Raw genomic sequence first — 27,295 nt, forward strand, 5'->3', positions numbered from 1 at the left:
TTTGGAACCAGATATGGGAACAGTAGTGACGTCATGCTGTCGAACATGTATTGCAATGTAACGTATAACTATCATGGACGGAACCGCTTAATCGATTATGCTCGGCAACAGTGAAAAACTAAGTTTCACCCAAATTCGTTGACACTTGTCCCACTGCACGGACATTTGGGTGCCTGCTGCCACCAGTGACATCATCATAGTATGTTCATTTTAAAGAAACAATTTCCACCTAATTACCGTGCACAATTTGAAATCGATTATTTTTTCGGTAAGAAATTCTTGGCCAGACACTGAAGCTGCCAAAACTCACGTGAGAGCTACGATATTGCACTTTGAGCCAGCGTCCTTTCATAGGCGGTCCCAGGGGGGGGGGCCACGGGGGCCATGGCCCCCCCTTTGGTGCTGAAAGGTGGGGCCATACTATCTTTTGGCCCCACCTTTCAGATCGAACAAAAGTCCTAGAAAATCTTTTCGTATGTTTCATTTTCTTTCTTGCACCATCAAAGAACGTAAATTTCACTCATGAGTGGGCTCAGTTTCGCATTCTGTCAATTTGGCGGTCAGCGTCGCTGGCACCGGTTCACGAGTATGGCCGGATCTTACACGGAATATCAGCGTGGATTTACTTGAGGCTCTCGTAGGCCCAGCAATGGCTGGCATGAGACCCTCTTCGGCAGTGGCGGGTGGGCCCTGCTAAAGGAGATTGGCTCTAAGACACTAAAGTAAGACCTCATGGGTTGGTGCTGTGCACCTCAGAAGCCCGGTGGTGACGCCGTATGCCGGCTTGGTTTCGTGGGATTGGCGTGGGACCTCCGGGGCCTGCATAGAGTTTGCGTGAGCTAGTATGTAATCTCAGAGGCATGTGTGTAATGTGTACACAGTGGCGGTCGCGGGGGGGGGGGGGGGGGGGGGCTAACAGCCAATGGGCCCCCATATAGGTGTATGGGGCCCTGGCAATTATTCGATCGTCACGAGGCTCAAAAAACCCACGCCCAGCTATTAATATAGCTCCCACACCGGTCTTTGAGCGTCTTACACTGACCTCTGAGGGAACTTCAGTGGCGTTCAAGCGCCCACGTTGACCGCTAAGAGCCTACATCAACCTCTGAGGCCCCACATCTGGTCTATGAGGGGCCCTAACCGGCCTCAGGGGCCCCAACCGGCGTCTGAGGGTCTCACACCGGTCTCTGGTGGCCTTATTTCTGTCTCTGGTGTTCCAAGACGAACCTTTAGGTGCCAATGAGGGCCCCGCACTGGCTGCTGAAGACCCGATGCCGGCCTCTAAGGGCCTGCATTGGCCTCTGAGGAGGGCCCATCTTGGCCTTTGAGGGCCCTCTGCTGGCCTCTGGGGTCCAACGACGGCTCATGCCGGTCTTTTAGGGCCCCACGCTGACCTCTGAGGGCCCATGTTGGCCTGTAATGAGTAAGGACCCACATTAGCCTCTGAGAGCCCAACTCGGTCTCTGATGGTCTCAAACTACTGGCCTTTGTAGTTTGCAGGCCCTGTACTGGTCTCTTAGGGCCTAAAACTGGCCTCTACGTGAAAACATACATGGGAGGGTTTCTGAAGATCAGAGGGCTCACGCAGTCTCCGGCACAGCCTTACGTTGGTCCTGATCGAGATTACTTTACGTCCTGATGGTCCCGCGCAGATTCCCTCATATTTCGACGTCGGGACCCCATGAGCCGGTGTGGGTCCTGGGGCTGGCAGAGACTGATGAAGTCCTTAGGGCTCAGGGCCAGTCTTTTTAGCAGTAGGACTAGGCAGGTTGAGTAAGCCCCAATAGAGCCGTTGCGAAGCCCCGCGGAGTCACGCGCGGCCCTCAGATGCCAATTTTGAAAGCTCGGAACCTGTGGGGGTCTCCAGAGGTCGGTGTACCTACGCTCTCCCGCCGCCACACAACTAGGTACCTATATGGGTAAATGTCATAGTCTGAAAATGCTCTCTGGGTTTCACATGCTTGTTCAAAGCAAGAGGTATCTGTACTTTTCGGAATTGTTTTATAGTGGTAAGGTCATGAATCCGCGTGCCTGACCTTCCAGTATACCTAATAGGTATACTGGAATACCTATGCTACACCGATCCGCGTCATGGTGCAGTGGCCCGACCGGTGGAAGCACCGTGGGACGGGAAATGGAACTGGTGATTTTGCCTTAAATTGAGCTTAAATATTTCACGTAAGAATGAGATGGACGAAGCATAAGTAATGCCAACTGCGCGGCGCCTCGTGGACGTAAAAAAATAGCCGATCAGCCCCCCCCCCCCTCCGGTGACGGATAAATGTTATGTCCCGCGAGTGTGACTTTGGCCCCCCCTTTTGCTAGCGGCTGCGACCGCCAGTGCGTCCTTTTGAAAAAAAACGAACTATAGTCATCACTTGGGCATTTCAGGTATAGCCTAGGCAACGAGTGTACTCAGTTAATTACGACCATATTTCAGTGACTATCCGACTCCGCCTGGCATTTCATGAATGCCTAAAATTTTCAGACATTCGCTGTAAGCGCGTATTTTTACAATATTTGTAGTATTTTGCGGCATCCCACGTAATGCCTACATTTTAGGTATGAAATGACGGATTTTAGCCAACGCTTATAGGTCTTATGCAAATTTAATGACTGCTTTTTGTAAATTAGTCATCGATTTCCTATCGCTAATAAGCAGCCGGCCGACCGGCCGGCTTCGAAAACGGACTTTGATGATGTGGTGCTGCAGAATACGCCACGCGGTGATATGATAGAGGTGGGCACTGGGCAAGGCTCATAAACAACTAAGTCGAATACCTATTCCGGCTGTATCTTACATTCATTAGCTGTGTTCTTTGGCAGATGACAACAGCCGAGTGAAACTGGAAAAACTGGAAATGGATGAGTGCTCGGATTACATCAACGCTAATTATGTCGACGTAAGCGTATGCAATTGTCAAGTTTTTTTTCGACGTAAGCTTCAGGCTTTCATCCAAATTCTGTATCTTGTCTCATTTCCTTATGTTCATTATCGTAACATGTACCCATGTATAGTCGTTGGGGGAAGAACAACAATTTTAAGCTCCGCCTGGGGTACTGTCTTGCCAGAAAAAACATGTTATAACACCATGTTTGTGTTCATGTTGGCGCCTCTGCTACGCATGCTCATGCACCAATAATAATACATCTAAATCACTCTTATAGCGTCATTTTCTAAGGCAGAACACGTGTTCTCCTCTCTGCAGGGCTACGAACGGCCAGGAGCGTACATTGCCACGCAGGGACCCAAGCCGGAGACCATTTTCGATTTCTGGCGGATGCTCTGGGAAAAGAAGGTGGCCAGAGTGGTAATGCTCACCAACCTTGTGGAGGGAGACAAGAAGAAATGCGACCTCTACTGGCCGGAGGAGAGGCCGCTTTTGCTTCTGAACCTGAAGGTGGAGAAGGAGAGCAGTCGCATGTCCAACGACTACACCGTGCGGACGTTCGTCATGGTTCGAGGCCGGGAGAGGAGAACGGTGAGTCAGGCCAAGCAGCGTGGCTGGTGAGAGCTGGTGGGTAGGGCTGGTGGTCGTGAGCACTGCAAATCCTTGTCTCTGCAGTCCTGACTCACAGATCATGCTCAAAGCTGCCAGTGCAACCTTGTCACCGAGCTGATATGAACAGTGCCTCTATAATATGATTGCAATGAAAAACCACTTGAGCAGATCCGAACAGTGTTTCAGTCCAGTTTCAACCCGTTGGGTATGGGCTGCCGCACGTTTTGTGGCTAGCGGAGCCTTGACGTATCCCACTGTGTGTGACTGAGTGTCCGGGACCCGTCTCAGGTGACTCAGCTGCACTATACCGCCTGGCCGGACCACAGCGTGCCCCTCTATCCGTCCTCGCTGGCCCGCTTCATCCGCGAGCTAGACGCCGTTCCCGATGGAGAAGGACCCACGGTCGTCCACTGCAGGTGCGGTGGCGGCTGTCGCCCTCTGAGATAAATAGAGGTCGTTTTTAATTACGGTGGCAAGCATTTTGGTACATACTATTATTATTTAATTTATCATTAATTAGTATATAACATTGATCATTATTAATGATTATTAATTTATATATAAGTAAGTATTCTTGGCTGATGTTGCCTCTGAAAACTATGCTGTCGCGTAATGATCGTGCTCACCATGCGTTGATGTACGTCAACTGGGCTGTATCGTTCTGCCTGGCAACGGCGCCTGTCTGATGCACGGGCCGCGTTTTTTTTTTGTATAGCGCTGGCGTGGGGCGAACTGGGACAGTGATTCTGATCGACGCTCTGCACAAGATGGGCCGCTGCGAGCAGGCGGTGGACGTGTACCGGCAGCTGACGGTGGTGCGCCAGCAGCGGGCCAACCTGTGCGCCAGCCTGGCCCAGTACCAGCTGGTGCACCAGGTCCTCGTCGAGCTGCTCGTGTCGCCGTCGGCAGCGGTGCCGGCCGCCCAGCTGGCCGTCCGGCTGCCGCAGCTTAAATCGGTGGCAGACGGTCCGTCTCAGCTGGAGCAGCAGCTCAGCTTCCTGGCATCCAACCCGCCGCCGGCCTCGTACGCCAGTGCGCGCGCCGAGAACCTCGAGGGCAAGAACCGCTCGCCGGAAATTCTGCCAGGTGAGCGGTCTGTCATGCGTTCGGCAAGAAAGCGACACGTGTTCACAGCGAACCCGTTACAATTCGCTGCTTTCCCAAAAGTACGATCGCATATTTCAAGTAGCTTGTCAAGTGCATCGTCGAACAAACACTCTGTACTTACGGTTTCATACTCTGGCTCCCCCCTCCAAAAAAAGATAATACCATCCCCTGACTGAGCACCAAATGCTGCCGGCAGAGGACAAGAGTCGCGTCTTCCTCCATAGCTGCGGTCTGCGCGACAACTACGTCAACGCTGTCTTTGTGCAGGGCTTCAAGAAGCCGGACGCGTTCATTGCCACGGAAGCGCCTCTGCCGAAGCGACGCCACGTCTTCTGGAACATGGTGGTGGAGAAGCAGTCGCAGACGGTGGTGGTCATGAACGACCTGGAGCCTGATGACGTGAGTGGCTACAAGAAGCCATGCATTACTGTCGACATGTCGAGTTTCACCAATTTCATTGGGGAAACCTTACCGCTAAAACCCGCGAGACCCGTACGTTTTCATTTCGCCTTGCCACAATCATGTGCTGAAATTCACGGCGCTGGTCGGGGTTGTCAGGTATTTTGGCCGACCACGGAGGAGCCTATCACGTTCGGTACCGTTGTGATTCAGCTGAGGAGCCGGATCGTCGAGCCAGTGGAGACGCTCGACCTCACCCTGAACGTCTATGTCAACGGAAAGGTAGGTGCCAGACTTTATTAGCCCGGTAATCAAGTCTGGCATAATACGAGTAGAGTGTGTCCCCTGCAGGCAGTCGGGTCACTCGCCATACCTAAACCCGTGACAGGCTACGACTGACAGGCAGTTCTGTGACTGTGGTCCTGTAACTCACTCAGAATGACCCCGTGACTGTGATTGTGAGTTGTGACAGTTTCAGACTGTGACTCTGCGATACTGTGACTGTGGCCACAGATGGAGACCTCCCAGGAGGTGCGTCTGTTCCTTCTGCCGTTCGGGGACCCGGCCGGCAGTCTGCCCTCGGCTGAACAGCTGGTGGTCCTGCACTCCGCCTACGAGCGGTCTCTGCCACACAGCTACGGTGGCGTCACCACCGTGGTCTGTAGGTACGTACGGACGCAATGATATGTATATCAACTATGCTGTGAAGTTTCACATGTCACGATCGTCACAAACGTCTTTCCACAGCTAATATAAAACAAAAGATAGTCTAAACAGACGTAACCTTACCTGCAGCCTATAGTTTCTGCTTGCGGCATAGGTGTATGAGGCATATATGATTTTAGGGGTATATGAATGACCCACGGACGCAGTCGAGAACACCGTGAATACGGGCACTCGCAGAGGTACTGCGCCAGAATCTTACCCCGCGCACCGACGGGGGGGGGGGGCGGATATCCGCCCCCCCTGAGGTTTTTCGCGAATAGCGGGAAAACCGCGGCACGTAGCGCCGCGAAATTTGGTACGACTATTCTCTCATCAATTTTACACATGGTGTGCAAGTTTGAACCTCCTAACTATTAAGGTCAGGTCACCAGGTCACTTTGAATGACCCAACCTCAAGTCACTTTTTTGCAACTTTGTCACCGTGCCAGAGCTACAGTAGATGTCGGAGACCGTTGAAAGTCGCAGGATGTTATTAGGTCATTAGTAGCTACAATTTGCATATCTCGGAATTTTGATATCGGTGACCTAAGGTCAGGTCAATTTCTCGACCTCCCCGTTATAAGTCAATGGGGGAAAAATCAACTCCCTGTTTTTACCACTAAAACGGGTCGGAATGGCCCCATAAACCATACATGACCTCATATACGATCAACCTTCACTACCTTGAGGTCTGTTTTGCTGTTGGGCAGCTGTAAGGTCATGTGACGTCATCAAAGGTCACCAGCGGTTTTTTGACAATAACTCCGTACAGGAACAAGATACAGCCGCGCGGATGGTCTCATTGTGTTCAGCTCGTCAAGGCGCATCGAATGATATACATGATGACCTCGAGGTCACGTGACCTGAGGTCAACCTTTGATCTTGACCTTTCGAGGTCAACATATATATATCATTCGATGCGGATTGACGAGAGGATCACGATGCTGCCCTTAGTCTGTTCCTATATTGACTACTTCGAAAGTTATTCGAGAAAAACTCTCTCCACACCTAGCGCCGCCATTTTGACTTTTTTGACCCCTGTGACGTCATCTTTGACCTTACCTAAAAGTGACCTTAGTTAAAATTGTAGACCTTGTCCGTGCGTATCCCTTGCCGTTTACCGCTTGTCGCTATCTTGCTTCGTTCTCGAGATCTCAGGGAGGGGGGGGGGGCGGTCATCCGCCCGCGCCGGCCGAGGGGGGGGGGGGGCGGGTACGACCCCCCCTCGCCGTTTCGCCCCTGGTGGAGCTAGCGCGTCGCGGAAAAAACGAGCGTGTGCGCCGTTACGAGACGCAGAGATTGGTACCCCATTTTAAGGTCCTAGGTCAACCGGTGACCTCTGAGGTCAGGTCAAGCGCCCCAAGGTACGGTTCAGTTTTTGGTGAATAACTTCGAAATAAACGGCTGCAGAGCCGCGATTTGGCAGCGCCGTGTTCGCCTCGCTCAGGCGCGTCGAATGATATACTTTTTGTCCGGGTCAGGTCAACTTGGGGTGTTGACCTCAGGTCAAGGTCAGGTCAGCACCCCCAGGTCAGTCACGAAGTTGGTCGAAAGAGGTCATGTCGCATGTCATTCGATTCGGCAGGTCTCCCTGAGTCCATTGGTGGCTTTCGCGACTCGCTAGCTCAACTTGATCAAGAGTTATTGACGAAAAACTAATATGAACTTGATGACGTCATAAATGACGTCACGCAAGGTCAACATTGCAAAAGTGACGCATCTAACCTTTTAAGGAGTGCATCAAATCACGATTCTGTGTGCTTGAGCTAGTTGGAGATCGTTCCCGGCGCCAGAATAGCAGTTTTTATTTTTCCCCATTGACTTATAATGGTGAGGTCACGAAAATGACCTGACCTCATATGACCTTTAGGAAAAATCCGAGATATTCAAGTTATGAGACTCATAATGGATACTAGATCCTGCAAGTTTCATTTCCCTGTGACATCTCCTCTGGCAGTGAGGGCGTTGCGAAGTTGCGACATCTAAAGACCGTGCAGAGGTTCACTTATGACGTCATAGGTCAGTGACCTGACCTGACCCAAAAATGCGGTTGGTGTCAAAAAATCCGGCTTGAATCAAAAATCAGGTATGCCAAGTTTCAGCTCTTTATCGCCAGCGTGTTCGGAGCTATCGCGAAAAGCCCTATGGGGGGGGGCGGCACCCCCCCCCCCCCCGCCCCGGCCGGCGAGGGTTAATCACCAGTCTGCTGAGGTGTAATGTTGCAGAGATCGTGCTTCGAAATATACTTTCAATGAAATGATTGCTCGGAAAGTTTTATGGATATCATTTTGTTGGAGCTGGACTTTATTTGTCCCTTGATGTTTTGTATTATTGTGCCGCAATTATTCGTTGTAAGTCCGCGGCACAGTCAATATGTTTTGACGCGGAAGGATTGGTGTGATAGTGAATTCATTTTAGAGTGGTGCTGACCTGGCAGACCAGTGCAGTGGAGCAGACCTCGCGGACCAGTGAGCACATTTTTCGGCGGCAGGATCGGTGTGACAGTGAGTATACTGAACATTTTTTTTTTGTGTCAGGAGCGGTGTGACCGGCTGCGGCCTATTCATCGCCTCCTCGTTCGTCATGGACCAGCTGGCGGAGGAGCAGGAGATTGACGTGGTGATGGCCGTCTCCACGGTGCGCAAGAGCCGGCCGCAGTTCATCGGGACGCTGGTTAGTGGGCGGCTGATGGTGGCCAGGAGTATAAGGTAGCTGATGTGTGATAGCCGCAGGGTGGTCAGAAGAATTTAGGGAAAAATTGAAAGAAGGTCACCATTTCTCTCTGACGCAAGCAATGCTTACATATTTACAGGCGAGGATAGTCTCAAACTGCTCTGCCTTAGATATTCATAATCTTGTTTTGAAGGAGGCAACTATTTTTTACATTTGATATTTCCTAACAATCTCCTGAAGCAAAGTACCTACATTACCGATATATTACCCAATTACCTATTACCGATGATGCTATAACAAAAGTCGACGCTAAAAGTTTGATCGTCCAAGATCCTAAATAGCTAAATGCCAGTTTTTCAAGATGTAGCTTTCATCACATTTTTTTGATACTGTTTATCGAATTTAGAAAGTTGTAGCAACTAACATTGCGAATTATTATGCTGCTTATTCAAAATATGCTCACAAAGCCCAATGAGCTCATCCATCACCTCAAAATCACAAATTCGGTACCTAGGTGTTTGGATTAGTGTTATTAGCTCTTAAAATATACGTAAAATATATGGTTGTTATCAACCACAGGTAGTTTGGAAATAGAAACCAAGCTAAATATCTAGCACCGACCGAATTTGTAATGGTTATTCGGTATTTTCTTATTGATGGTATTTTTACCATACAGACGGTTTCAAGTTTAAGTGTTAAGTCAACTCAAATGAGGTCAAAGCGCATCGACTCTAATAACGGTTTTGCCTGGTACATATTTCCAAATTAGGTGCGAGATCAATGAGACTGCAATTAATGATGCATATATCAACGTTATTTCCCCTAACATTACTGCGCCCATGTGACCTGGAACCGGTGGTGCTTTCAGAAACAATTTGAGCTCTGCTACGACGCGGCTCTGGCGTGGCTGAAGGCTTTCGATATATACTCAAACTTCCAGTGAAAGTCCCTTTTACCGTCAGTATCTACGAGACAAAGGACACTTTGAGCATACGCAAGTCTTTAAAGTTCGAATATCACAATATCCTAGCCTAGCCCATTTAAAGTGGCAAATCTAGCCCATATAAACTAGCAAATGGGCTAGAATATTGTGATATACTAATATAGCGGTTTGTAGTGCCAAATGTTTGTGCTCCTTGAGACCAACTCAGTATAGAGGCGCGCACTCCTGTGGCCTGATGGGGTCACTTGGAATCGCCCCACTAGTCTGTCAAAGTGGCGTGAGAAGTGATATGAACTTGTGACGTGGCGGAGGGACGCTCTACCTAGTCGGCCATTGTGATGCTATTGACTTTGTGGATGACCGTTCCACTTAGTCTTCTTGTGCTATGTGCCTCGCCCTTGTAACCTGGTAGGGTTATGTCGGACTATGCGTACCTATATCGGTTTTAGTGATAGGTGCCAGTGTGCCATGACACTTGGCATGGTTTTAGCTTTGGCTGGTGCAGTTGAATCACTCGCAGTAGCGTTAGAGTTAGACACTGTTTGGGCTTATGAACATTTATGCATGCAATTATCATAACTGCTTCTGTTTCAGTATCTACTATCTAGATAGTAAATATATGCATTTTCCCTGTTTTAGAGTAAGTAGCAATGCAGTGATGGATGTTGCATTTACGCAGAGGAAGTATTGGTGTTGAAATTGACCCATATAACCGTGCCCTTTGCCGCTTTCCCTCGTGCTCCGTTCATCGAGGTGGCAAACGATATATTACTGAGGCATTCAAGCGGAGCTAGCTTTGTCGCATATGCATTCCATGGCAGATGGTCATGATATTGTTGCTTGACATAGATTAGTATCCGGTTCTGATAATACATTATATAAGCAGCCGTACTGCGTTTGCAAGGGCATAGCTTTCAATGCTTCGATACAAGTCAAGCGCCAATGTGAATTACTTTCTCATAATCGTAGCCAGCTTCTGTAATTTTTAGAAAAATAAGGTGCCCAGATATTGACTAAATGTGTCGTACATGCCTGTTTTGTCAACTACAAATCGTAATCTAAATCTATATGAACCCACCGGTGTGTAAGAAAAGAGATGTGATGAATGTTTTTTACGTTGATAATCGCTCGTGCTGAGGCATCACAATGACGTGATATGCTTATATTGCTTATGTTAATTGTTGCTCGCGCATATCATAATGTTCAGATTATCCGAGAAAACGATAAAAAATGACTTATTCTCAAGGACCAAAATAAACGAATTTTATGCAGTTGATGTTCCGTTTGTACTGTGTAGCTTACACTATGTTTTACATACATTAGACTATTTGACGTCATTTTGCGTCATCATCAGGTCACCTGACCGGCAAACAACACCGACATCTGTGGACGATTCTTTAATTGTTTATATTCCACGACTAGCAGAATGTTAAGGGCTGGAAGCTGTCGCGGCTTGAAAACGTGGCCGTATGTGGGATCGACTGAAAACTCGCAAACGATAAAGTTGGCAAAATCGATAGAAAAAGTAAGAACCTAATTATAAAAAAACAATAGTAGCGAAAAACTGATAACGGGGAAGTAACTTCAGGCCAGCACGGGTGCCGGATAGGTCGGTTGGTGTCATGATTTTTAGCGCTAAAACCCTAGCTGGGTGTGTCAGTTTAGCGGTTTTAACTGGGGAGTGGGGTGTCTTTTTTGCGCTGGAGCTCTAAGTGGGTGTGTCACAATCTGACTGCAAATTTGGGACCAATTGGCAGTGGCGGCGGAACACCCTCAAGCAAGGGGGGGGGGGCACTGCCGACTTTTGGTCCCATTCTTTCCATGCAACGCCGATAGGGTTGATGCTAAAATGCCAAAATCAAAGGGGGGCACGGTGTCCCGGTGTCCTCCCCGTTCCGCCGCCTATGCCAATTGGCACTAAATGATGAGGTGAGAAAACTCGTTTGTAGGAGTGACGCATGTCCGTGTTTAACCGCCGCAGACTAAGCATTGGCTGATTTTATCGTCGCACTGCTCGCCGACGACCGGCTGGACAAAAGTGGGGACACGGTGGTGCCGGAGCCCTCTGCTACCGCGAGCTGGCCGGTCGAAATTACAACGTAACGGAGGTAGTTGTCACGCGGTTCCATCTCCTTTAGCGTAACTCTGCCAGCTAGAAGTACATACATAAGCGCATTGTCTGCGATACAATCTATTTCGTTATACCTGATGCCAGTTGACATTAGGTTTACACACAAGTGCGCACAACGAACGTGCAAACTTGGAATAGCTACATAATAAGGTATGCTATAGTGCTTATGAGCCTAACACACTGGCTCAAGTCCAAGAAATATTGGATATGGTGCTGAAGTCATACCCTGGATGCTCGAGGTGGCGAACGATGGGTTCGGGAGAGTTGCAGCAATATGGGCGGTAAGAAACTGTACGAGACTGATCACCCAGTTTTATGTGATTCCACAATCAAGGTATGCAAGAAGGCAAATAAGAATTTCGCAACACGTTTGGAACAATAGGAAGTGGAACAATAAAACGATGGGAGTTTCACTGATAAAAGCACGTGAAACATGTATTAAAATCAACACTAGGTTGACCTCTTGATCCCATATCCCACGACAGAAGAAAGGATGCGCAGCTCTTGGACCTCTTGAACAAGGTTACACCAAAGTTTCTGGTCACCAAGCAAATGCTTGGTGGTGTCTCATTGCAGCTGACGACTTGGTTTTTTAATTAGCATCTACGTTTAAATTTAAGCTATGGTGTGCCTATTTATAAATATTTGATAGACCGTTACTGAAGAACGTGTTATACCTACGATTAAAATGAGGTCCTAGGCTAAGATTGCGTAGCTATAGCTGATATATTCAGATAAGATGGATGGTGTACAAGCTTTATCCAGTCTTTTGCACTGCTCCGCGCGTGTGCGAGATGCTGTATTCTTCATACCAGGCACAGAACACCCAAGCAACCCATACAGCATTCAGGTAACGTCTAACCGCTCGCTCTGCCGAGTCACATCGGAACACTGGATGCTCTACCCGGGAGGATTTCTTCACGTGCGAGCAGACGGCATCAGTGAGAAGCTCAATGCCTGGGAGTGGGTGCGCGAGGCAGGCGTGTACTCCCGCCTGGTGAACCTCAACTTTTTCCGCACCCTTCGTCTGCGCAAGGCATTTGGCGCTTGGCTCTCGTCAGCGCGCGCTCATGCGTTTAGCCGCAGCCGACGGCGAGTCGGAGAGGCGTTGCGTTTTCAGCCACCCTACCTGAGCGTTTTGACGACTGGACTGGCCCATCTTCGACTGGCGCTCGATAGTATGAGGGTCACACCCGCTGATTTGCCAGAGGGCGTGTTCTCTGTGGAGGCTCTAGCGACTACCGTGCACGAGATGTCAGAGGTGGCGACGCGTCAGTCGCGGTTGGCCATTCATCTGACGCTGGATCACGTGCACCAGCTGTGCCGACAGTTGGTGAGTGACCTGGAGCGAGCCTGGAGGCACCTGCACCAGGAGCACTGTCCCAGTACGTACGACAGTCCGGTGCTGGGCACTGCCCGCGGCCGCGTGGCGCACCTGCGTAGTCGAGTGGCGCGCTGTCGCCGCCTGGAGTCGCTGCTGCCGGTGTTTCTACGGCTGTTGGCCAGTCTAGCGCTGGCCCACGCCAGCGCCAGTCTGTGCTCTCTGCTGGAGCCGCTGACCAGCCGTCTGACGGCCGAGCGGAGGTCGCTGCTGATGATCAAGGCAGAGGTGGCGCAGCCGGCGGCCGGCGGCGGCGGCGAGGAGGCTGGCACAGCGCGGCCGCAGCTGCTGATCCGCCCGGACCGGGCGCAAGCGGAGTCCAGGCTGCGAGAGATGACCAGGGACGCCGCCTGCATGCTGAAACTGGGCGCAGAGAGAGCCCTGCAGCCGCGCCTGGAAGGCTGGGCTATGCGGCAGCCCGACACGTTCCGCAGCCCCCTGGCGAGCGAGCGGGTGAACGCCCATGAGGTGAGGTTCATTCACGTACTGCGTGATGCAACTTGGGGGTCCGTTGAACAGCAAACATCCCTGATCACACTCCTGACATCTGCCATGGCTCAAGATTTTGCTATTGTTAATGACTTTATCGAGAATAACGTCTGGATTCTTGAGACTTTTCACCACTGCGGGGTGGACAATTCGCGCTCCAGCAAGCTTCCATCACGGCTCACGGACGTCATCACCGAGCTGAAACAGCTTATCGCATGGCACAGCCAGCTGGACGTGCTGCCACCGCAGCTGTGTGCCGGCCTGCTGCAAGTGTCGCTGGCGGAGGTCAGGCGCAAGCTGACTGAGAGTGTGCAGCGACGAGCCGCCTGGCTGCTGACGGTGGTAACCGACGCTCTGGACGGAGCTCGGGCAGACATGCGGAAGGTTATGAAGGAAGTACCGGCTGAGTTTGATGGTGGTGGCGCACAGCTCTCTCGCTGGTTTTATCGCATCACTAGCCTGATTCGAAACACTTGGAGCCGGTTCGAGCCGGTGGGCATAGCTCTTCGCTGCTCCATGCTTCTGAAACACGCCAACTGGCAGGAGGGCCACGGCACTGCGGCGCTGTTGGAAAAGCTGGATGAATCCAACAAGCAAATGACAGACGACTGGAGTGCCTATCTGAACGCACTGTACAGTCGGCATAGCGCTCTGCTCGCTGAGCTGGACAAGCGCATCCCGCACGCCTATAGATTCCACGAGAGTGCTCTGAGCGCAGCCGAGTCAGTACGGCACCAGGCTGACCAGCTACCACGCTGGCTTGGACACTCAGACGTCATCATGAAAGCTCTCATCCCCGGCTTTGATCCGTCGATGGCCGTGCGACTGGACAAACGGATCGGCCAGCTACTGGAGGACGTTGCGCGACTGACGCAGCTAATGGCGCAGTTGGACCGTGTCATGGAAGAAGTGGACGAAGCAGAGCGCGTCATTCGACTGCTCTTTCATCGACACGTGGAGTCGAGGCCGGCGCGGCGCACCTACCGGCGTGTCTCGGAAAAGGTGGGCGTCTGGACGTCTCTTCGTGACCTGCTGGCGCTAGCACGTCTCTGGTTGATGGACATGCGTAACAGTGAGCTGCGCAACCTGCTCACCGCGGACCTGAATGCCTGGCATCAGAGAAGGCGTCACTTTATATCGGACGTGGCCGCCGAGCGGCAGTCAGTCCGCTTCTGGCGGGATCGGATGGAGGAGGTGCGCCGCTTGGTGGTGATGATGGAGGCAGTTCAAGGAGAGGGCACCGGCAGCGACAACTGGTCGCCGATCGTCGGTAGGATGCGCTATCTCATGGCCGAACGGGAGCGAGCTGCAGAAGCAGCTACCCTGAAGTCTGAAGCTCAAAGTGGCAAAGATGCTATCGACAGGCAGCATCAACTTGAACAAAGTCATGCCAATGATCAGCAGGACCCAGTTACAAAGAGGAATGAAAAGGCTGAGACAGAAACTAAAAGTGAGCGGAAGGAAGACATGAACGAAGCAGAAAAAGAGCCAGACGAAGAAACAGCCGAGGAAGAGAAGCACCAAGAGACACTGACACGTCACGTCAGCGTCATTTACGAGCAAGTGAGCCGCACGCAGAAGATATTCTCTGCCAAGGAACTGGTGCAAACAATGGACGCTAAACTGGACGCCATGACGTTCACCATGCAGCGCTACGTGCCAGATTTCATCGTCCCGAACGGTCTGCTGATGGACGATGCAGTGTACACGATCAGCGAGGGTGCTTCATTCGAGACGGAGGTGATGTTCCAGATGTCTGCGCTACGGGCGGTGACCGACTGGAACCTAACCAGCGCCTGGTGGCGGCCCGTGCTGGCCACCAACGAGCACTGGGAGCGGGCCGCGCTCCTGGTGCGCCGTTTGGTCGGTCTGCAGCGTCACTGGGTGCGCCTGCACCAGCTGGTGGCCACAGACGTGGTGGACACGCCGCCGGCGTTCGCCAAACTGTCCTCCATCTTCTGCGGCCTGACGAGCCGGCTGCAGCAGGAGCCTCGGCTGTGCGCCCACGATTTCAGTGAGCTCTTGGAGGAACTGCGCTTGGCCGACTCGATAGTCTCTGAGTGTCTGACAGAGGCCGGTCCGTATGTAGAGCAGGTGGTGCGCGGACAAAAACGGTGGTCGGCTGACCAGGGCGTGCCAACCGTTCTTCCTGGCGATATGGAGCGACAGCTACGCGTCCAGGCCGAGCAGGAGGGATTCGTACTATCCAGCGAGCAGCTGGACTGGCTGGTGTCCCTTCACGAACACCTAACCGAACACAGAGTGGCCGTGGTCACTGGTGAGCCGGGGTCAGGCAAGTCGACTCTCCTGGGTCTGCTTCGAGCCGCTAAACAGCAGATTCTTGCAGGATCAATAGACGATGTATACCTAAGCAACGGTGCAGCGCGCGTCATCGAGCGCGTGCTGGTGGGGCCGCGCCGCCTGGAGCGACTGGTGGTATCAGCGCGTCTGATGGGCACTCTGCCTATGGTCGAGGAGTGGCTCATCATCGACCACGACTGGCCGTCTGTCGAGGAGGTGCTGGTCGCCTTGACACCAGTCGTGGAGCAGAACCACAACCTGGTGCTGGTGCTGGAGACGACTGACCTGCACCAGCTGGGACCGCGCGACCGCTCTGTGTCCTGGTTCTCGCTCTCCCCGCACAAACTGACATGGAGGATGATAATGAGTGCGTGGTTCGAGCAGGTGGCTAAGACAACCCTGTACCGGTACGAGCTAGAGACACTGAAGTCTCTCACAGAACAACTTTTTCCGGACATGATAGCGTTTCTGAGCCGACACAGCACGACGCTGAGCCGCGGGAGCACTGGGGAACAGCTGGCGTCGGGTTACCTGGGCGGTCACCAGGTCACCATGTTCCGGCAGCTGTTTACCGCTCTGATGTCCGGCTACGATGCCCACCTGATCCGTAACACAGCCGATACTCGACGCGTCCTGCGGCGCGTCGCCTCGCTGGCGTTTGTGTGGGCGTTCGGCGGTGCTCTGGAGAGACGTCACCGCGCCCTGTTCGCCTCCACCGCGCGCCAGCTGATGGCCTCAGCCGAGCTCGACTTTCCAGCTGAGGGCTGTGTGATGGAGCACGCCCTCGACAAACGGGCCAACTGGTGCCGCTGGCCCGCCGTCGCTGGAGGTCACGTTACAACTGGCGGCCGCCAGTGGCACGTGCCGGTACCGCAGCAAGGCAGTGTCGCCTCGCTGGCCGTGCGTCTGCTGCGGTGCGGCGTGCACGTCCTGTTGCTAGGACCGCGCGGCGCCGGCAAGACGCAGCTGCTGCGCCACGAGATCGCGCCGCGCTTCCAGACGGTATCTTTGGACCACGCACCTTACGCGTCAGCGCCGACAGCGCGCCGCTACCTGCAGACGCTGTGCCGACGGGTGCACACGGCGATGCCGCGACCGGCTATAGTCGTTGATGATCTTCACTATGCCACTGACGAACCGGGTGGCGCGGGTCTACAGCACCTGCTGCGCGAACACTGCCGACTGCACGGGTTCCGCTCCGGCGCCGACTTCGAGTTCCGCTCGACGGGCGTGCTGCCGGTGTTTGCCACCGCGCTGGACGTGCCGCCACCGGCCGTAGCAGAGACGACGCACTCGTTGGCGGCGGTTGCCATCGACGCCAGGCTGCGTCGGGACTGCTTCGTGCTGACGCTGCCGACACCGGACGCCTCCCTGGTGGCCGCAGTGTTTGGCCCCGTGGTGCAGCACGGCATCTGGAAGCAACTGCCGGCTGGTGTGGCTAGCACGGAAGCTCTTTTCACGCAGTGCTGGGTGGAGGCTACCTGCCGCATTTTTGTCTGGTTGCAGACTGCGCTGCCGGTGAACGCGGGCAGACCTAGTCGCGCCTTCAGTCTACATCACGTTGCACGCTGCGTCCGACTGGCTCTGGATAGTGCCAACCGACTGCTGCAGGCCGAACTCGCTGAGACCGGCGGGACCGACGATGGTGGAGGCAGTGACGACAGAATCAGCAGCAGCAGCAACAGCAGCAGTAGTGGCAGCAGTGATGGCAGCAGGTTTGGCAGCAGCAGCGGCGACGGCAGCGGCAGCAATAGTGACGCGTCTGGGCATACAAATGGCGGAGAGCCTATGTGGAAGCTGGCGTTGAGAGTGCTTCCGGAGTCGTGGGAGCACGCGGTTGCCAGTGTGTTTCAGCATCGCTTAGAGAATGCCGCTGACCGCGCCATGTTTGTGGACGAGACCAGTCGCACCCTCATAGACATGAGGAAGTTCGTGGACAAGTACGAAGGAGAGCGCACAGCGAAGGAGAATAAGCATAAGCGTGACAAAGAGCAAGAGAGAGGTTTTGGCAGTATGGTTCACTTGCATGCATCACAAAACTCTGTGAAAACGGCGAAGGCACGTTGTCGAAAATCAGCTCGAGATGGGGATACCGTGGTACGTAAAGATGTCACAAGTACAGTTAGTGTAACGCTCAATGATCCCTCTTCTCCCAAAAACCGTGGGGTAAACAGAAAAAGAACAAGCTCGGCTAAACGCTCAGTGCGTGGGAATAGCATGTGGGTGAAAATGAAGGTAGGTAAAAATGAAAGAAGCGATAAGCAGAAGGCTGTAGCCGAGTATCAATCTACAAAACCCTTCTCCAGCCCGCGAGGAGCAGAGTCACGCAGAAGATCCACGAGTATTGGACAAACATACAAGTCATTTGTTCGAACGAACCACTACAGCATAGGCACTGTTGTTTCGCTTGAACGGGAAAGGTTAAACCAACAGCGCTACGGGTCGGTGGTCTATCAACGACCGAAGTCGCGCTACGTCGACTTCAGCTCGTTTGCCAGACAGCACAGCAGAGCGTCAAGTGACATTTCTTCAGGCAGCAGTAGTAAACGCCAGAAGCAGACCCAACCCGAAACCAGGGAGAGAGTAACGTTGCCTGAAAATCAACAGCCTCTACGCTTTGAGGACGATCTCAATCTTGAGGAGGCGACGCGGCTCTGGCATACGCTGGCCTCATGTCTGATTCAGCAGCGGTTTGGAGCGTCCATGGGAGAGGCTGAGATAGGAACACTGGAAGGTCTCCTCAACTTCGTGATGGCTCGGTTCGCCGCCCAGTACCCGGACCGGCTGCCGGGCGCTCTTCCACCGGCTGTGCTCCGTCTGCTGCTGACTCTGATGGAGGCGCTGTCTGCCGGCGGCGGCTGCTCACTGCTGCTGCGTGGCCGGCGCACACCCGGCCTGCGGACGGCCGTCCAGCTGGCCTGCTTCGTCACCCAGCAGCGCCTGGTTGACCTGCGGCCGCACGTGGCTGACCCGACAGAGGCGGTGCCGGTTCTTTGTCGCTGCGTGCTGTCGGCCATGTTTGGTGACGGCCACCAGTGTCTGTACGTCACCGAGTCGTCGGCGGCGCTGCAGCTGGTGCATGCGGTGGTGACAGCGCGCCTGCCACTTCAGTTGCTCGCCAGCGACGAGTGGCAAGCTGAGGCCGATCGGCTCGGCTTCGGTCAACGTATCCGCCACCTAGAGAAGCGCGGTACGCTGCTGACAGTAGCCGGTGACACCATCGCGCGTCGGCTGCACGTGGTAGTGTCCTGCTCCGTGGAGGATGGTGCCAGAGACAGCCACTTCCCTGAGCTGTGCATGCAGGCGCGCTGGCCGTCCTTTTTCCGCGCTACCGTGCTCAGCCTGCCGGACTGGCCGGCGGCCGACTATGCTAAGGTGGCGCGCCGCTACATCGGATCGCTGGACAGTCGACTGGCAGGAGCAGCCGTATCCGAACTCCTCGTCGCACTTCACCTGGCTCCCGGCAGCCAGGCGCAGGCGCATACCAACTCCCTGTCACTGCTGTACCAGCTCTGCGAGGCGTTCGTGGTGACTTTCGTGCTTCTGCACAGAGACGTTATTACTCGTCTGGAGCAGCTAGTGCAAGAGGTTACGCAACTAGAGGCCGTCCGACGGGCCTGTACCGAGCTCGGTGACCAAGTAGTCGTCATGCAGCGGGCGGCGTCCGCACTCCAAGAGGAGTGGGCTGTTCGAAAGCAGCATCTGGCTGACGTGGACTCACACGTGCAAAACGTGCAGGCGACTGTGAACGACCTGTCGCAGCGTCATACCGCCGTCACCTACCGACTGTATCAGCAGCACGAGCTGTTGGACCAGTTGCAGCCTAAGGTCGAAGAGATACGCAACAAAATGCATGCCATTGCGTCCCTTGTCGACTTCGGCGCGGCGTTTGCGGAGATATGTGCCTTTGAAGAGCCTCCGGAGGCAGTGTTGGTCGTATTCCAGTGTCTGTGTGTTCTGCTGGATAAAGAGCCCATCTGGGAGACAGCCCCGCGGCTTCTGCTGGCTGCCGGTCTGCCGCGGGTGTGCCGGATCATATCAATAGACATTGTCACTGAGGATCACCTGGACCGGCTAGAGCAGCTGCTGTGTGATCCGTCCGGGGACCAGCTGCGTCCCCAGCTGCAGGAACAGTGTGCGCCTGCCGTTGACCTGCTGGACTGGCTGCTGCAGCTTACGGTCGGCGGTCGCTGCTACCAGCAGATGGCCTCGGCGGCGGCCCAGTCCAGCCGCCTCTCTGAGGAGTACGTGCGGCTGCAGACTGCATTGCTTGGCAGTCGACAGCAGGCCGGAAAACTGCAGCAGCTATACAGCGCAGCTGCCGAGCAGCTACAGCGGGCGAGCGACCTGCTGCAGACGGCCCGACGACGGGTACGACATGCCGAGCAGCGGCGCGACTGGCTCGCCCGGCTGGAGGTCGAGTTGTGGCGGCCGGACGCCGCGCCAGACGGCTCCCGCTCCGTTGGCTGTCGACTCAGCGAGAGACTCAGCCGGCTGGCGGAGGTGTGTCGTCACCTGCCTGCCACGGCCGCCGTTCTGGCCGCAGCAGCCACCTTCTGGAGCGGCGGAGGCGTCGAGACCTGCCGACTTCAGCCCTGGCTGCGGCTGTTGTCGTGTCAGCGGGCGGAGGGTTGCGATTGTCCAGAGGTTAAGCTGCTCCTGCCCTCTCTGCCGGCGAGCCTGCTGGTCGGCCTGCCGGAACAGCTGCGCGGTCAGCTGTCTGGCTGTCCGCCGTGGTTCAGCCGCCACCCGCTGACCACGGACGCGGACGAGTTTGTGCGCCGCAGCCTGCTGCCCACCTGGTACAGCGACCGGCCCGAGTCGGCTGCCGGCGAACGCGGTAGTCGTCTCTCGGTGCTGCGGCTCAGTGTGGCGCTGCGCCGACCATCCGTGAAGCTTATTGTCGTCTCCGACCCTGAAGCCCAGCTGGAGCACGGCCTGCGCCATCTCGATCACCAGCTGCCGACTGTCACTCAAGAAGAGCTGCTGCGGCGGGTGTCGCGAGGTAAACCGACGGAGGAGGGAAGGGACAAGGCGGCTATGTCCACAGACGATGGGCGTTTAGAGGACGCCTGGCATAGTGACCAGCATCACCACTCAGTCTTAGGCAGCCTGTTGTCGGGAAAGGCAGAAGACACCGGTCTTGACCCATCAGCGAAGGAGAGTCAATCCTTCATTGTGCTCAGTGAAGAGAGTCAGACTACAGTGCTGGGCAAGACAACGGTTGTGAGCGTTGAGGACTCAGCCAACATCAGCACTGACTCGTTGTTTGCGTTCGTAGCTGCGAACGACCGACGCCTAGTTGTTCGCTGCCCTGGAGACGCGGCCGAGCTGGTGAACCGACTTCTGCGTGCCTGTCGCGGCCAGCAGCACCTGGTCACCCACTTAGACTTGTTTCCGAGCAGTGAGACTGTGTCGGCTCTGATCGGGCCGTTGGTGGTGCGTCTGATCCGACCACAGGTGCACCGCGACCAGCGTACCTATCAGGACGACCTGCGCTACTGGCGGGCGCGCCGAGCCGCAGCGCAGCGCCGTCTTCTCGCCCAGTGGCCAGAGCTGCTGGGACTGCTGGAGCAGCTGCTGCGTGCCGGAAGAACCCCGCTACCGTCCCTGGAGAAGACAGCCCGTCCTGCTGCTGGCCCCACGGCGGCGGCCGTGCTGGCGGCAGCTGCGCCGCGACTCCAGCGGCCGCAGCTAGAACGTCCCACCCTGCGGCCATCCGTGGTGCAGCTCAACGATGGGGAGACCGGCGGCAGATCGATGACTGACGTGACGTTGATGGCCGCCCCTGCCGAGCCGACACCGCGGCAGGAGCCCGGGTCGGAACTGTGTGACACCGCGCAACTATCGGCCGAGCTGAAACGACGCCGTCGCGAGACGCGGGCGTCGCTGGAGCTCGCACGCACGTGGCGCGACCGGTTGGAGAGACTCGAGCGTAACCAAAGGCTGGCGGAGCGTCGCGCATCCCGAGCACCCAAGCCAACGGCCAGTGCGAAACTAAGTCAGCTCAGCACCGGTCCGCCATCGCAGTTAACGCTTGGTTACAAGGTGCCATCTGTGGAAGATTTGGCGCACCGGCAACCGAACCAAGACTCAACAAAGGCCGTTGAACTGACGGAAAGTGTGATTTCGTATGCCGAAACGTCGGATGGACCCCGCGTGTCGTTTAAAATAGATGACGGTGTCTCTCGTTCTGGCACCCAAAGCAAGGCTGATGTCCACACTGGGTCTGAGGATGGAGCATCCACCAAGGAGAGATCTAAAGCAACTGATGGTTCCTTTAGCGCTGACCATCAGCGAAAGAAGTCGGTCGCCTCGGGTGTGATCAATGCCAGTAGAGCACACACCGGTGGTGGGGCTGAGAGCCCATCGGAGGGTCGGCGGCGGAGACTCGGATTCACTGTAGGCTCTTTGGTGCCCGACAGCTCAGGGAGCGTGTCCTCGCTGTTGCCGGGCGGTCGGCGGGCGCGCAGCGGCAGTGCCTCCACCCGCCGCGAGAGCAGAGCGCACCATCGGCGGCGCTCTTCCCGACGGCAGAGCTCGGCGCCCACCCCTCGCGGACGCCCGTCGATGCCGCTATTCACTGCGGCAGCCGATGGTGAGCCGGTGCCGTCAACGGGACAGCCGGCCGGCGCCCGCCGCCGGCTGGCTTCGCTGCGCCAGTGTGAGAGCTCTCTGCTGCAGATGGTGGCGGAAGTGGACTCACTGGACGCCGGCGCGGCCAACTGCCGCTACCAGCTGGCGCTGCTCGTTGAACAGCGCGCGCCACTGCAGCCCGTGGTGGCTTTCTTCTCCGGGCTGTACACGGCCGTGGCCGCGCTGCGCCTGCAGACTGAACGGCTCTCCCTGGAGCTGTTCGCCGGCTGGCTGGCACTCTCCCTGCGAGCGCGCGCCGCTGCCAAACTGGAGGACCGCAAATCGGCCGACTACTTTCGCCTGCTGGGCGCGTCAGACGTGCTGCCGCGACTGCTGGAGCGGCTGCCGGACGGCTGGCGGTACGTGTACCTGGTGCTGGCCGCGCTGCTGGCCGCTGGCTGGACGGACGAGGCGCGGCTGCGGCTGCTGGTGCACGGCCCGGCCAGCAGCGACGGCTGGCACCAGCGCTGGCTCCCGGCGTGCCCGAGCTGGGCGACCGAGCGCCAGTGGCTGGCCTTGGGCGCGCTCAGCCGCCAGGTGCCCGCAGTGCGCCGGCTGGTGGCTGCTCTGAAGGCCGGAGACGACGCTGGCTGGCAGGCGCGTCTAGCGGCGGGCCCTGACGTCCTGGACCGCGGGGGACTGGCCGCCGGCGACTGGGCGCTCGTCTGGCGCGCGCTGCAGCCGGGGGTCATGCCGGCTGTGATCGGACAGCTCATCAACTGTGCACTGGGACCGGCTGCACCGCTCGCGCTGGCCGAGCTCGGGGTTGAGGCCAGCGAGGTCAATCAAGCGCTGGGTCAACTGAGTCACTGTGCTCCAGCCGTCGCCTACTCGGGCCTGTCACAGAGACTGGTGGAGAAGTTGATCACCTACGTGCGCCAGCTGCTTGCTCTTCTGCGTCGGGAGCGGCGTGACGAACCCCTACCACTGGCCAACGAGACGCCGCCGGCGAACGTGGACTGCCCGTGGGCGCGCTACTTGGCCCAAGAGCGATGTCTGGCGCGCTCCCAGGTGTGCCGCGTGCATGACGAGCTGGTGGAGGTACGCCGCCTTCTGTCAGCCCGTCTGGCACCCACCAGTCGGCTGGAGGCGCTGGTGACCTGTCTGGCTGAGCGCTCCACGCCGGCGCAGTGGGTGCCAGCCGGCGGCTCGGCGCCCGGCCGGCTGCCGCTGCTGCTGCGCCACCTGCTGGCCGTAGGCCGGCACGTTCAGCAGCTGGTCGAGAGCACGCCGCGTCTGTGGGCTGAGCTGCCGGCCGAGCCGATGACGCTGCGGCTGGGCCAGCTGCCGCGGCCTGCCCAATGTCTGCCTAGCCTGAGGGAAGCTGTCGCCGCGCGGCTCTGCGTGCCCACTCACCGCGTGGCCGTGACTGTCGTGGACGAGCAGCACCCGGCGCCGGCACGTGCCGTCCACGTGCGGCTGGACATGCGGCACGTGCACAGCGAGCAGCGGGCACAGCTGGAGGAGCTGGCTGTCGGCTGGCGGCGCCGGCCGCGCGCCGAGCACGTCCTGCTGGCGCTCTGTGCCGTCACCGAGCCAGACGATGGTGACGGGCCGCTGGCGCACCATCAGGAGAGCGCGGCTCCGCTGCTGTCGCCCCCCAGCCGGAGGTCCAGAGCCGGCTCTGTCGTCGACCCCACGATGAAGAAGTTTGTGGAACAGGTGCGGCTCTCCGTTGGATAATGGTGACAGGTGGAGATTTCGAGCTTCACTTGCCTTCTATACGGTTGGTGATCGGCGTTAAAACTGTGTAGGTATGTGGTTTACATATCTGTGTTGCTCCGAATACGCTCAAATAAAGCGCTCTAACGTCGCCTATTACTACTGCATTGATATCCCCGACTTACTTTTTGCTTGCCTTCATGGGATAAGCTGGGAAGTTTGCAGTCGGAGAAAAACAATGAAAAATAACTATCACACATGCATGTTCAGAAGCCTCTATCGGCTCCAGCGACCTGTCATTGACCTTAGCAATAAGCGCAATTCGCAAACGACCTAACAGCTACAACATTGTGCGCAACTGCCTGGCCAAGTGGAACAGATACGAGTGACTATAATAATGCGACTAATTCTGGCCAATTTGATCCGACAAATCCTGACCAATCATCAAAAATTAGGTTTAGTGTTTGGCGAATTGCATACGAAAAATGATCGTAGGGCAAATGTTATATTTTTAAAAGGTTTACACGCTTAACTAGTCAAGGCTTTGTAAAAATGATCCATCTAATAACAGTAGGTACAATGATCAAGAGGTTACCACTAACCTTCGCCCCAGTGGGGGGGGGGCATATGTTACCACCCTGTCGCGTTCTTTGCGTGTGAATAGAAAACCGCGCCAGCACCTTTTTGCACATCAATTTGAGACAATGTGTGAAATTTTTGACCCCAGGTCATGTCAGGTCAGGTCACCAGAGGCCAGTTTCACCAATAAAATACAGACGGCTGCGATTATTTTTTGATAAAACGATAGTCTCAAAATGTCATTTACTGCTGAAAATACTAATCGCTGACTTGAAAAATGTAATAACTTAGCTTTCAAGTGCTATATTATTTGGTCAGTAACTAATTTTGCCACCGGTAAATAGGATTTATAGACTATCGTTTTGTCAAAAAATAATCGCAGCCGTCTGTTTTTTATTGGTGAAACTGGCCTCAGGTCAAGTTAACTGACCAAGCCTAAAAAAGTTTGCAATAATGTTCAGCCTGCAGTGTTTGTCAGAGAGGCTTTAAACTTGGTGGATTGCATGATTACGAGCGAGCGAGCGCAGCGAGCGAAGCGAAGTCTTTTCAATATAACGGAAAAATCTCAGTATGAGCGGCCCGGCCCGGCCCGGCCCGGCCCGGCCCGGCCTGTTACGCTTTTGAGAGGCTTATATCTCAGCAACCGCTGGACCAATTGGCCTGCGGTCTTTTTTGCTGGGTAGCCCAATCCCTTCTACCCCGTAATTGACTACTTTTGATACATCTCAGTGACCGTCGTGGCACGTGCCACGTGAAAAGTCAAGGGTGTTCAAGCAGTTTTGCAAAAGTAGTGATTTTGAGAGGCCCATATCTCAGCAGCGGCTTGGGCGATTGTCTTGCGGTAAGTTTTATAGGGTAGCTGCATCTCTTCTACCAAAGGTCGGATACTCTTAAGGGGCCCTGACACTTGCACGATTTTGTGACACGAATCAAATCGTGCCCGTGCGCATACTAGTCGCAAACTGACGTGAAGTGTGCGTTAGCTCGTCGTGACTTCGTGCCATGTCGGGGCGAGAAGTTTGAAATGTTCAAAGTTTTGGTCACGACAAAATATCGCGACCGGATCGTGAACTATGCGCAAACTGTTCGTGAACTCGTCGTGAACTCGTCGGGACGGTGCGGGAAGTGCGTAAACTATGCGCAAACTATGCGAAAAGTATTCGTGAACTCGTCGTACCAGCCCGTGCCAATGTGTGGATCTCGGCTTGCTTCGCAGCGCGAAATTTGGGATTGTTGGGTGTTTTTCCCTAGTCGATTGGACGCTTAGATGGGAAGTTATGACGGAAATTGTATTTAACAGGTCATTTCAGATCAAAGAGGTCAAGCTAGGTCACACGGGCTCAGGTTAGGTCACAGAGGTCAAATTAGGTCACACGGTATCAGGTTAGGTCACAGAGGTCACCATGAAGTCACGATAGGTCACGCCAGGTCACAGAGGTCAGCCAAGGTCACGATAGGTCAATCCAGGTCAAACTGGTCACATTGTCCTGACCGTAGTCAGGACATTTGTGTCACTGGAGCTCACGATGGGTCAGGCCAGGACACGGGGAAATTGGTAAATGGGAGGTCCCATTTATATACATGGCATGCCCAAGTCGGCACAAATTGCGCAAACTTGTCGTGCCAATGCGGCAAGTGCGTAAACTATGCGCAAACTATGCGGAAAGTATGCGTGAACTCGTCGTACCAGTCCGTGTCAATGTGGACACTGATGGTCACGCATTCGTGAATTATTCGTGAAATCGTCCTGAGCTGGTCGTGCACTAGTCGTGAACAGTGCGGGAGCCACCCCAGTTCGTGCACGAAAATGGCACGGCTTGCCACGACAAAATCGTGACCAAAAGTCGCGCAAGTGTCAAGGCACCTTTAATCTATGTGAGTGACCCTCACTGCACGTTCAAAATACAAAAAGAAGAGGTGCAAATTTTGTTCCCATTTCAGTAACTCGGTAGTTACAGGGGCGATTTCGCTGAAACTTGGCACACAGGTAGGCACCCACCAGGCCCGCAATGCATTCCCATGTGTTGCGGTTAGGGTGCTACTGCACGTGCGCACGTTCAGGGGGCGTTTCCAGATCTCGAGAACGGTTGGGCCAATTGCGCTCAAATTTGGTACACGGTTGGGGACCGGTTGGTAGGGTGCCGTGCAAAAGTCATTTTGGACCCCGTTTGCACGTGCGCACGTGCAGAATGCCGCTTCCAGATCTTAGGAACGGCTGGGCCGATTGCGTTCAAATTTGGCACACCACTAGCGACCAGTTATAACGGTGCTTTGCACAAGCCCGTTGGAAGTACCCTCTCGCCCTTCCGCACGTGCAGGGCTCACAATCTCGCTCGCTCTTTCTTCGCCCAAAAGGCGTTTTACTGGTGTTATGGGTGCCTACTGCCTACAATTTGTATATCTCGGATTTTTTGATATGCGTGACCTAAGGTCAGGTCAGTGGCGTGATCTTTCCATTACAAGTCAATGGAGAAAAACGAAAATGCATCTAAATCCGTGTGTACGCATAGGAACAGTTCAAATAGTTCATAATCACAATGATTTGGACCATCCGTGACGACCAAGGTGTCTTTTTTGCTGATAGCCTCTAGAAAGGTCATCCGAGGTCATTTGAGGCTACAAACAGCTTTTTGCCAATAACTCTCGATTGGAAAGAGATAGAACGCTGGGGTTGGCCTCATTGCGTTTGTCTTGCCGAGACGCATCGACTGATATCAACATGACCTTTTCCGGTCAGGTCATGACCTTGACCTGAGGTCAAATTTTGAAGTTGACCTTTCAAGGTC

General features: G+C 54.9%; 1 protein-coding gene across 2 annotated transcripts in view; it reads left to right on the forward strand.

The window, feature by feature from the left end:
* Positions 1-10,367, forward strand: part of LOC122389298 (receptor-type tyrosine-protein phosphatase mu-like) — an 86,810-nt gene extending 76,443 nt beyond the window's left edge. For both annotated transcript variants that reach the window (XM_043381179.1, XM_043381180.1), the window contains exons 29-37: positions 2,827-2,903; positions 3,210-3,482; positions 3,792-3,919; positions 4,219-4,589; positions 4,807-5,009; positions 5,169-5,291; positions 5,523-5,674; positions 8,252-8,387; positions 9,256-10,367. In XM_043381179.1, the coding sequence (XP_043237114.1) occupies positions 2,827-2,903; positions 3,210-3,482; positions 3,792-3,919; positions 4,219-4,589; positions 4,807-5,009; positions 5,169-5,291; positions 5,523-5,674; positions 8,252-8,387; positions 9,256-9,330 (1,538 nt within the window). In that variant the 3' untranslated portion in view covers positions 9,331-10,367. The remainder of the gene's footprint in view (positions 1-2,826; positions 2,904-3,209; positions 3,483-3,791; positions 3,920-4,218; positions 4,590-4,806; positions 5,010-5,168; positions 5,292-5,522; positions 5,675-8,251; positions 8,388-9,255) is intronic.
* The last annotated feature ends 16,928 nt before the right edge of the window (positions 10,368-27,295 follow it).

Source organism: Amphibalanus amphitrite, unplaced genomic scaffold (genome assembly GCF_019059575.1).
Source record: "Amphibalanus amphitrite isolate SeventyFive unplaced genomic scaffold, NRLGWU_Aamphi_draft 000353F_arrow, whole genome shotgun sequence".
In the NCBI taxonomy this organism is placed as follows: Eukaryota; Metazoa; Arthropoda; class Thecostraca; order Balanomorpha; family Balanidae; genus Amphibalanus; species Amphibalanus amphitrite.